The sequence below is a fragment of the Mustelus asterias genome, chromosome 8 (assembly GCF_964213995.1).
Source record: "Mustelus asterias chromosome 8, sMusAst1.hap1.1, whole genome shotgun sequence".
Classification (NCBI taxonomy): Eukaryota; Metazoa; Chordata; class Chondrichthyes; order Carcharhiniformes; family Triakidae; genus Mustelus; species Mustelus asterias.
This window is the reverse complement of record NC_135808.1, coordinates 75,840,188-75,852,353: the sequence shown is the minus strand read 5'-3', so window position 1 is coordinate 75,852,353 and position 12,166 is coordinate 75,840,188. Positions and strand designations below refer to the sequence as shown.

General features: G+C 39.0%; 1 protein-coding gene across 9 annotated transcripts in view; it reads right to left on the bottom strand.

The window, feature by feature from the left end:
• Positions 1-2,945: 2,945 nt before the first annotated feature.
• ssbp3a (single stranded DNA binding protein 3a) overlaps positions 2,946-12,166 on the bottom strand; it is a 134,044-nt gene continuing 124,823 nt past the window's right edge. For 5 of the 9 annotated variants that reach the window (XM_078218253.1, XM_078218258.1, XM_078218255.1 and 2 more), the window contains 5 exons: positions 10,647-10,717; positions 10,140-10,218; positions 9,769-9,797; positions 6,010-6,111; positions 2,947-4,360 (listed from right to left, as the gene is read on the bottom strand). In XM_078218253.1, coding sequence (XP_078074379.1) covers positions 4,259-4,360; positions 6,010-6,111; positions 9,769-9,797; positions 10,140-10,218; positions 10,647-10,717 — 383 coding nt within the window. In that variant the 3' untranslated portion in view covers positions 2,947-4,258. Of the gene's footprint in view, positions 4,415-6,009; positions 6,112-9,768; positions 9,798-10,139; positions 10,219-10,646; positions 10,718-12,166 lie in introns of all 9 variants that reach the window. The other 4 variants (XM_078218259.1, XM_078218254.1, XM_078218257.1 and 1 more) reach the window with 2 other exon arrangements.

Genomic DNA, 12,166 nt, shown 5'->3' with positions numbered 1-12,166 from the left:
TTGGACAAGGTTGTCACATAACCTTCTTAGGGTTGATGCACCTTTGTATCCTAGGAGATTTCATCCATGCGTTCAGTCTGGGTGAGGCTCTTCACCTAATACCAAGAGATTTTTCAAGTTACGAAAAGTATTAGGAGATGGTAAATGACAGAAGACTGGTTCATAAATCAGTAGCTGGCCGGAGATTCAGGATTATTACGAGAACAATGAAGGCAGACAAAAGCACTTTTCTTTAAATTAAATCATGAAATATTTCACGACAAGTGGTTACTGAGGCAGCAGTCATAACGTCCCTTAAAAATGAATTAGATTTGAGAAGGAATAAAGCTATAGGGAAAAACCTGGAAAAGGATCAACAGTAAACGCTTCATGTGAAATACACAAATATCAACATGATGGACTAAATTCCCTTGCAAAAATATTTACCTATTTCACCCGAGAGATAGGAGACTGGAATGTCAGTCAAAACTTGAATATAAATAGCAAATGATACTGAAACTGATTAAAAGTCCATTTAGTCTGTTTTCTTTCCCAAATTTCTGTAGTTACCAACTTACTATAAACTCTCCCTCCCCATTTATTTCAATTGCAATTCCCATTCAAAAGAATAAGTTTCCCCAATTTAGTTAGGATCTGTTAGTCCAAGCCCCAGTATTTTATTGTTAAATTTTATACTCCAGGTAGGAATGTTAATGCTTAAGAATGGAATACTATTCTATCTCAGTCAACCAGCATCAACAAACACTCCTACATCATGGTGGTGGAAAAGAAAGGCAAAATGCATTTACATGGCATAACTGATCTCTCAAACATCTCAAAAGTTTCACATCAAAAAAGATATTTACAACTCAAGAAATAGTAGATGACCAATCACTCCTTCTAACCTGCTCTGCCATTCAATAACATTGCAGACCTTAACTCTACTATCCTGTCACACAACTCCCTTGTAATCAAAAATCTGTCTGACTCAACTTTTAATATATTCAATGACCCAGCCTCCACTGTTCTCAAAGAATTCCACACACCTCTCAAGAGAAAGTCTTAAATGGGAGATGCCTTATTTTTAAACTGTCATTCCCTTGTTTTAGTCTGTCCCACAATAGGAAATGACCTCTCAGCATCTTTTCAATAATATCACCTCTCATTCTTCTAAACTCCAATGGATGCAGGCTCAACATGCGCGACCTTTCCTTATAAGATGACCCCCTCACTTAAGGAATCAGCTTAATGAATCTTCTCTGAACCTTTTAATACAAGTAAATCCCTCAGGTGACCAAAACTGCATACAGTATGCTAGGTGCACTCTCACCAAGGCCCTGTATCGTCTGAACAACACTTTTCTATTTTTATACTCCATTTTCCCCGCAATAAAGGCCAACATTCCATTTGCCTTCCAAATCATTGCTGTATCTGCACACTAGCTTTCTATTTGTGTACCAGGACACCCAGATCCCTCAGTACTACAGACCTGTGTAGTCTCGCCCCATTTAAATAATATTTTGCTTTTCTATTCCTCCTGCCAAATGGACAAGCTTATGCTTTCCAAAATTATAGATTTGGGATTTTTGTCCCATCACTTCACTTATCTATATCACTTTGCAGAAGCTTTGTATCCTCCTCACAACTTGAGTTCCTACCTTTGTGTCAACACCAAATTTAGCTACCATACACTCAACCCCTGCTTCCAAGTCATTAATATAAATTGGAAACAGTTGACACTCCAGCACTGATCCCTGTGGAAGTCCACTGGTTACAACCTGAAAATGACCCATATATTCCAACTATTTGCTTCCAGTTAGCTATCCAATCCTCTGTCCATGCCAATATGTTATCTCCAATGTGAGCTCTTACCTTGTGCAGTAAACTTTTATTGGCACCTTCTCAAATGCCTTATAGAAATTCAACCACGCATCTAGTTTCCCCATTTTTCACTCTGCTTTGTTACTTCCTCAAAGAACTCTAATAAATTAGTCAAATATCTCTTTCAAAAAACCATGTTGACTCTAAATGTCCTGTTATTATCTCCTTAATAATGGATTCCCAATAACAGATGTTAGACTAACTGGCCTGTAATTTCCTGTTTTCTGGCTCTCTTTTTTTGAACAGAGGTGTTACCATTTGCTCTTTTGCAATCTGCTGGGACCTTTCCAAAATATAGGGAATATTGCAAGATTACCAACCAATGCAACCACTATCCCTGCAGCGACTTCTTTCAAAATGCTAGGATGCCGGCTATCATTGTTTCTCATGATTAATTCCCCAGTCCTGCCCTTTAAGGGACCAACCTTTACTTTAGTTGCTCTTTTCATTTTCATATCCTTGTAGAAACACTTACTGTCATAATGCCTGTTTTTTCATTTCTAGCTAGTATTTTCTCTTTTTTGGTCATTCCTTACCGTTCTGCCTGTCCCACTCAACTCCACCCCCTGCTGTATCAATGTGAGATCTCCATTTCCTTGGGGAGCACCAATGCTGCCTTTGATTCATGCAATATAAGTGACAGACTCAACCCACTACAAACTCATTTCAGCATAACCAGCAGACAGGAAATGTTTTGATTAGGTAATCTTGGTCTGGATTCAAACCCTGGCTACACAGGTAAAATGGCACTGTGCTGATCTGATTCTGTGTATCCAGACAGTTTTATCTATGCATTCCCCACAGCTTCCTATTTTCATCCTTTGCCCTGTTCAGGTGAAAATTCCAGAGTTTTTCCTGCTGTGACATTACAGGCAAGTGTGAACATTACATTTCAAACGTGTCCAGCTCTGTCTCAGACTACTGCATTCTATTTTTCTGCACAATATAGAAGGGAATGTATTTCAATGGCAACTTTAATTTTGCTAAAGTATTTTTTAAGAGGAAGAACAGATTTTTAAAAATACTTTTTTAACCAATCCTTAAGGTAGCAAAGGGTCAACAAGTTAGCAGAAAAGAATCAAAATTAAGTTTTACGTTTATATTTATTACAGCGTTGGAGAAAAGAACCGTTTCATTCAAAACCATCCCAATGAAGACAATAATTTAGCGAATTTGTAAAATTACATTTGCCAGACTTGTCTTTTTTTTCTCAGTTTAAAATGCACGATTTCCTGGAGACCGAAATCTACAGTAAAACACCAAAATTTCATCAGTATGTTCCAATCTGACTGCAAATAGGAGATTTACATACTCGTTCAGCAACTCTACAGCTAAACACAGTTAGAATGATTTTAAACACATCTAAAAAGGCAATTCATTTAGAAAGATCTTGCTATTCCCCCGACCCCCACCACCCCCCAAAAAAACAAAAACAAAGTATGGTAACATCCCATAACCTGCAGTCAGCACAATAAACACAGTTGACGTTCCTGAAAACTCTGTAAAGGGGTGCAGAAAAAACATCCCTCAATAAAACATTAGCAACAAATATTGAACACAAAACTACAATGTAGAATTTTTTCTTTTTTATAACCAGACTACAAGGTAAGAAACACAGAACAGCTACAATGTTATCAAGAATCAGCACAAGGGTTGTCCAGGCAAGATAATATTTTACATAACTTGATACACATTGTATAGAAGTGGGTTTAAACAAAAGACCATCTACAGGTAGTGTGTAACTGTACAGAGATCCCAGCACGATTGTAGTGCCACTAAAACGGTTTATTTTCCTCTCTTTCAATCACGTGTCTGCAGTTGTCTCTTTCTTGCGTACAGAGTTTTCCTCTGGATCGATAAAGGTAACAGAGGACCGAACCAATCCAGATTCGAGGTGTGAATGTACATGTGGGCGCAGGGAGGGGAGGAAAGCGGGAGTTGGGGAAAAGATATACAATCCTCGCAATCTGCAACCCACTGCGCAAATCATCGTTCAGCTACACGGGTATGGAACAAGCCACTGATTAACACCTTGCAACTGGAGGGGAGGGCTCACAGAAGCAAGAAAAAATAATCTGCGCCACCAAAAAAAGGGTCTTCGAAAGTAAACCACATTGTGTAAACGTCCCAGATAAAATGGCTACAATATGGACAACATCGGATCTTATACCTAGACTAGCGCCTTATTCAGTTCAGCACAAAAATACACGGGTTCAAAGGATGAAGCAGAGGAGGTCTGTTCGGGTGCTAGAGGCGTTTACATTTTTTTCTTTGCTTCAAAAAGATGCGATGTGTAACGTACAGTCCTTCCAGGAGAAGGGTTTTATGTCTTGAATCTTTTTTTTTGTCCTTCATGTTTATGGAATAAAAGAAGTTCAGCCTTTTTATTGCGTGAAACTCAAAATTGGGGTTTTGCCCCCAGTTCCTCGTCAACACGTTGAACTGCTTCTTGCATACGTTCTTTAATCTTCCAGAGGGCAGCCGTCTCGTCATTCTGGTCCTGGAGAAGGGGGAAGGGGAAAAATCACACGCTCATCGTCATGCTGGGGGAATACTGAAAGAAAGTGACAAAGATTACATGGGTTGGAACCATACATCTCATACCAGACTAATTCAGAAATTCTGGGTTCTACTAAACATGGCAGATCTGTAAATATAGTTTTTGAGACTGGCTGTTCAGCCCATACACTACAAAACAATTATTAAATTCCCACTGCTGTGGAGGTGGTGGGGCCGTATCTCCCTCATTTAAAGACATAGTTTCCTCTCTCTTTGACACAAAGAGAAAGTTGAGCAGCCGAGTTATAGGCCTCCACCAATGAGCAGCAGGAACGCCAAGTTAGCTGCATGTAAATAACTCAACTTTCCCATAACACCAACCCCACCCTCCATCCCCTTTCCTTTCCTCTACCTCCAATCTCCCCCAAAACCAAAGCTGGATTCCACTCCCTGAAACAAGGTGCAGCTTTAAATCAGCAATTTATACAATTTTAATAAAACACTTGGCTCTTCAATTTCTGAAGCCTAATAATCACTTACTTTTAATTGAGGTTTTTCTCTCTAGTTGACTGTTTTTGGGAATGTACTCATTTCTAGCTACGGTTAAGTGACACCCAGCTTAGGCACACAGCTTGTGATCCTTGACCAGTATTAATGGAAGAAGGGAAAACTAGCAGCAATTATCATTTCCATTTTTCTTCCCAAGGGTAATGACTCAGTGCTTTGGTCCTTTAGGTGCTGTCAGTGCGTCAGCATTTTACTCAGTTATTGGAAGCAGCGAGAGAGACTGGGGATTCTTTCCATTAGAATAATAAAGGCCAAGAGGAAATCTGCTCAAAGTAGAGTGGTTTTAGATAAAGTCAATTAGGAAAACCATTGTCACTGGTCAGTGAGAGAGAGAAAGATCAGAGTGGTTGAAACCATCCATTTTAGTTAAAATTCTAATTATCATGGCCAACTTGCAAATCGAATTTGGTGTCACCCGAAGATTAAGACACATGTTACTTGTCAAAGCAAATCTACTTTATTTTTTAAAAAAGGGAAGTGGCTAAATATTTGGGAAAAGACAAAAACATAAAAAAGGATATGGGAATGACTGGATGTTTCTTGGAGAGCGCAGACACACTCAATGGGCCAAATAGTGGTCTTCTGTTCTGGAAAATTCTATGCTCTATTCAGTGGCGATAGGGCATCAAAGCCAAGTCCAATTCTTTTCTTGCCTTATGGCCACACTCATACTTCCTCTCCTCTAACCTGGGATTCCGGGGAAGATTGTAAGCTCTCCTTTTGCCAGTTTTCCACCTCTGCACAGAAGGAAAAATTAAATCCAAGTCTTTCCTGCTCTCAACTGCTCAGTTTTATGTTTTCAGTTGAAATAATTTTATATTGGGCACAGAGTCAAGAAGTGCTCAAGGAGATAAATGCTTTATTACTCCTATCATCTCCATTATAGACAGTTTTTTTGCAAACCCAGATACAATAGGTATAATCAACCCTCAAACACTGTCACCTTGTAACTTTAAAGAAACAAATATGTCAGGAAAGGAAATCTGGGTGATAACAAAACTTTGTCTTGCTTCACAATAACACTAAACAGAATCTGCCATGGTTATTTGAAAGTACTCTTCTTTGACATTCACATATACTCACATTATCATTTTGGAAGGAGTGAAGAAAATTGCCTCCTAATTCACCGTCATCCCTTGGAGTGCCTGGAGGATTAGTAATGCTGCTCATATTGTTGGGAGAGTTCTAGAAATTAAATAATTTCACTGTCAGTAAAAGAAGAGCAATTTTCCTCTGCAAAGATACAACTAGCATATCAGCTATCTCAAGCAAGCCCAAATCTAGAGTTGCTAAATGACAACTTTACATTTCAGTTACTGGCACATCCTTGTTAAATTCTAAATTTATGACTTCGACATGGTGTATGTTGCTCCTACTATTTTCAATGCATGGGTCTCTATTGACAAGATTTTAATCTTATTACATGGTGCATCAGCTGAGAGAGAGAACAATGCAACTCAACATTCTGGACAGGGTTTGTGTTGTAAAGAATAAATAAAAATAGATGCCCAGTGGGTAGACTTTTAAAAATCTATTACTGGATTATGATCGCAATTCTTGGCCTGTGGGTTGTGATACACGGAGTCCCTGGTTTTCCATTCCCAAACAGGATGGTCCAAAGAGACAAATAGAATCCAGAAAACTGTTGATAGAATAAAGCTGAAAAAAAAATGCTGGAAACATTCAGCAGTTCAGACAGTATCCATGGAGAGAGGAAGGTAGGGCTGGCATGACAGGTTGATGACTTTTCGTCAAAATAGTACGGAAACAGGCCATTTGGCCCAACAGTCCATCCGGTGCTGATGCTCCACCCAAGTCTCCCATCATTTCTCATTTTTCTACCATTGCAGCCACCTATTCCTTTCTCTCCCACGCATGTTGCTAGTATCCCCTTAAATGCATCTATACTATTCTCTTCAGCCACTCTCAGCAGTAGCAAATTCCACATTTTTACCACTCTTTGGATAAAGGTCTGAATTCCCTACTGGGTTTCTTGGTGACTATTTTATGTTGATGGTCTCTACGTATGCTCTTGCCCACAAGAGGAAACATTCTCTCTGTATCCACTCTATAAAAACCTTTCAAAATTATAAACACCTCCATTAGGAGAGCAGATCGAGTCTATCAATTCTTCCTCAATATGTATACCCAGGCATTTCTGGTATCGTCCTTGTAAATCCTCTTTGCACACTCACTGGTACTTTTCTATTCTTTTTATAATATGGCGACCAGGACTACACACTGCACTCTCAATATTGTCTAAGGAAGATTTGATACAGGTTTAGCATGACTTCCCTACTTTTCAATTTTGCTATTCTAGAAATAAACTATGATCTTGCTAACTTGTGGCACAACGTTTAGCGATTGATGCATTTGTTTCTTTACCTCACCTAGACTTGCACTTTCCAAGTAATAAATGACCTCCCTATTCTTCCTTCAAAACGTACCACCTCTCACATTTATCTGTGTTGAACTTCATTGGCCAATTATTCACCCATTCTGCAGATTTATTATGTCCTAATGCAATTTGTCCTCCCCAATTTGGTGTCATCTGCAAATTTAGAATCACACTTTTAACCCAAAGTCTAAATGGTCAATGTAAATTGTGAAAAGCAGTTGTCCCCGCACTGATCCTTGTGAAACATCATTTCCTACTTTCTGCCATTCTGAATAACTACCCTTTACTCCCAATCTTTGCTGACTGTATTGAAGTCAGCTAGCAATCCATTCTGCACTTGTCCCCTGGCTACACATTCTCTGACCTTGTTCATTGGTCTATCATGGGGTATTTTATCAAAGGTCTTTTGAAAATCCAAATAAATTGCATCTAATGCATCACCACTTTCTACTGCATTTGTCACCACCTCAAAAATGTCAATAGGGCTGATCAAAAAGGATTTTCCTTTTTGAAATCCACAACGACTATTCATTATTATATTTCTCATTTGCAGATGTCCATATTCTTTCCGTTAGTTAAGGATTCCATTATTTTTCCTACCACTGATGTTAAGCTGTTTGGTCTACAATTCCCTGGGCATGTTGGGAATTCCCTGGGCATGTTCCCTGGGCATGTCTTTCCATTCTTACATACAGGAATTGCATTTGTTTCCTGCCAATCTTACATACCTTCTTCTAACAAATTAAGTATGAATAGCAATGCTTCTGATATCTCTTCTCTAGATTCTTTTGAAATACATAGATGCAGTTCATCTGAACCAAGGCTTTAACCTCTGAGTTTATTTAGTTCATTCAATGTATCCCCTTTTAAATGTACTGATCGAATTATTTATCTCATCATTCAATGCCATGTCTCCCTGTTCCATTTCCCTGGTAAATACTGCAGCCAAATAATTATTTAATAATTCTGCCATCTCTCCATTGTCACCCGTGGTATTATTCTGCCTATCCCTTCATGCTCCAATTCCCATCACAGCCTTGCTTTTCTCATTGGTGTGTCTGTAAAATATTTACTATTTTGTTTTATGATCTTCAATAATTTAATTTCATAGTTGCTCTCTGCTTCCATAATTTCTTGACTTCAAATGACCATGGTGATGACGGGAAAGACAAAAAGGGGCAATATTAAGAGGAATTAGAGAAACTAAAGACAAAATGAGACCCAGAGGATGCAGAGTAAGAAGGAAGCATGGGAAATTTGGTAATTTATCACTTGAATGCTCCATGGGCAACTGGGGATGGGCAATAAATGCTGGCCTAGCCAGTGATGCCCACATCCTGTAAATGAAAACTTTTTTTTTTAAACTCTCATTCCAATCTCTCAGTCCTTGGTTGCTTACATGTTCCAAAGGAGTTAGTTCAATACAAGCTCACATTTCTATTACGCACATCGCTGATCTCAACCACTTAAAACCTTTATCCCAACTCCCAGTTACTCTCAGATAATAGTTGCTGGCAATGTAGGATAGGCGCACCAGTGTTTCCCAAGAATTGAGGTGGTGGTCGGCTGATGCTTGGGACGATCACCCTCAACATCTTTGTATTTTTCTTTTCTTCCAGCAAATTCCTGCTCTTCAGCAGCTTTCTCCACTTTTCCAGATTTTCCACACTTCCCTCGCCTTTCTATTCTGCCGCAATCATTTACATTTCCTCGGGATCTTGTGTGCATCTGTTATTTCTCTAATTTCTCTCATTCTTGCCTCCTTTTGTCAGGGCATTATCACCTCGATCACTTAATCGCTACCATTCCTCCATGTAATCACAGACCTTTCTCATTTTTCTCCCCATCTTCTTTTCCTCTTGGCTGTAGTCCAAAGACAATTTTGTGTAGACATGAGACACCTACAGTCTGTTCTGACTCAGATTACACATGTCACCAGCTCAGCAAGTGGTCAGGAGAAAGGAAGTCAATCAACATGGGGTCCATTTGGGAGATTAAGTTGTTTGTATATTTAAAGAAAACTAGAATGGATATAGCCAGCTGCAGAGTGTAGTTAAAATCCAAAAAAAATGAATATATGTTAAAGCAATTGCCCTGATTATCCACCTTTGGATGACGCAAAGCAAATTGTAAATTTTAAACTTGATTCATGTGCACTAACCATAGAAAGGAAACATTTTTACCAAAATGTCCGAATGAGTTTGATGCACTGAACATTATACTCATGTAGGAGATTAAATTAGTGGACCCAAGAACAAAACTCTGCTTCTGAGTTCTTCTGCAACGTGCAGTATTTATGTGGAATAATATTTATCACCCTCCCCCGCACCTCCTCCATCCTGCTTTCCACTCCTTACCAATTCCAGTTGTGCTTAGCTTCTGTTAGAAAGTTATATTCAGGAATACATTTTGGATGAAATTAAATATTAAAGCTAGATTTGTACCTTAGGGATCCCGTCCATATCTCCTGATCCTGAGGAGAGTAACAAAGTGAAACATTTAGTTTAAAATGTGCTTTGCTTCTACAAATTACCATACATGTTGGAGAATACAAGACAGTCCTGGAAAAATAGTGCTGAAAATTCCATCATTGTTTGTAACATTAGATATTCATGGCTTGCTAAGATACACTACAACTGTACTAGGTAAATAAATCCACATTCATCTCCTTACAGATTACAGTACCTCTTTCCTACTTGAGAACTCAGAAGACTGCTTACTTAAAATGAATTTTACACACCTGAACAGGCTTAAGTTTTAACACTGATTCCACTGGCTTCCTTTCATGATTATTTCTGGGAGGAAAGCAACTTACCTAATGATCCATTCATGTGATGTGGCTCAATTCCTCCCATTCCACCCATTGGTCCCTCGGAGCCAGGACCCAGCGGGAACTGAAAGAAGAAATGGAAACAAAATAAAAATGAGCGCTCGAGATTCCTATGGCTGCTGCACAAATGGCAAACATCCTGCTCATGATGGTTGCCCAAGAGTCTCTGACAAAAATCCTGAACACAACTGATCGTTATTTACAACTATGAAACAACATCAAAAAGCATACAACTCTTGTCTTCTTCCCTTCCAGATGTTAACTACCAGATGTTAACAAGCCTGCTGTCTAAGTCCAGAATTGTCTATTTCATTTTTAAAAAATCTTTTTCAATCAATTGAATTGTTTTAATCCTAAATGCCAATTTTGTGTTTTATGTACCATAAAGAAAAAAATTGGCATTTTTGTTTCCATTGTGACTCGAGTTGTGAGGAATCAAGAGGTTTTTCCCAGTAGCATTTTTTTGTTCTTTCTTGTAGAACCTAAACTTACATTTGATCGGCTTCCTCCAGGTGGTACTGGATTAATCATTGTGTACATATTGTCACTGGAATTCGTTGAATCTGTATTCAAGGAAAACAGAAAATTAAATCAACATAATCAATGGAGCCTCCATTCATACAAGTCAAACATGCGGCACTTGCGTGGGAAGTTCTCCTGAGTTTCTTGGTCTTAAGTGTCCTTTAAAACCAAAATTTTCCTTTAACAAGCAGCTGATTATTTGGTGTAGGAATAGTTTACTTCGGCTACTTTGTTCATGACATAACATTTACAGCACAATGACAGGCTATTTAGTCCTGCAGCTCCACACCAGCTCCTCTCGCCCTTCATCTAATCCATGAACATAACCTTTTAGCCCACGTGTTTTATCTAGTTTCACATTAAATGCATCTACTATACATTCACCTCATCTACTTTTGGTTCTGGTATCATCCTCATGAATGTTTGTTTGCACCTCGTCCAGTCCTCTATATCCTTTCATAATGATGTATGGTATTCCAAGCGTGGTCTACCAATATTCCATAATGTAACTTTTATTCATCTGTGGGACATGGGCGTCACTGGCTGGCCAGCATTTATTTGCCCATCCCTAATTGCCTGAGGGCAGTTGAGAGTCAACCACATTGCTATGGCTCTGGAGTCACATGTAGGCCAGACCAGGTAAGGACGGCAGATTTCCTTCTCTAAAGTACATGAGTGAACTTGTCTGCTTTTCAATTCTCTATGAACGAACATGTGCTTTGTTTGCCCAAACAATGGCATTAATTCGCGTTGCTACTTTTCGCGATTTCTGAATCTTTATCCCCATAACTCACCACACAAGTGCACCACAGAAGACAAGCGCTGAACTTGCAGTTTATAGATGAATTAGCTGAAGTTCTCCGCCAGTTCATTCTCTAGTTAAATTATACAACACCATCACCTACATTAATCTAGTAATTTGCACCAACTTTCTATTGAAGGAGCAATATGTTATGAACAGTGTTCAATATTATAATTTCATTTTTTGTTTTAAATTGAATGATGATGGGAACCGGTTTTTAATGGTTGCTGAGCCCCGGGGCATTAGGGAATGCAGTGAAAGGAACTTTAGTCAATAAAGCATCCTAAATGACAGTGACTTGTCAAAGTTCACCCCTTTACAACTTCAGATGCTTATCTTTTGGCGCCCCTCCGCCCCTTACAGATTTAAAAAGGGATTTTAAAATCATAATCATAAAATTAAAGAATAGTGCAGAAGGAGGCTATTCAGCCCATCGAGCCTGCAACGACAACAATCCCACCCAGGCCCTATCCCTGTAACACTGCATATTTAACCTGCTAATCCCCCTAACACTAAGGACAATTTAGCATGGCCAATCAACATGGGTGGAGAAAAGATCACCTGGTGGAAACCCATGCAAACATGGGGAGAACATGCAAACTTCACACAGTCACCCAAGGCAGGAATTGAGCACGGATCCCCGGCACCACGAGGAAACAAAAGTTGCAAAATTCGATCAGTAGCCAAT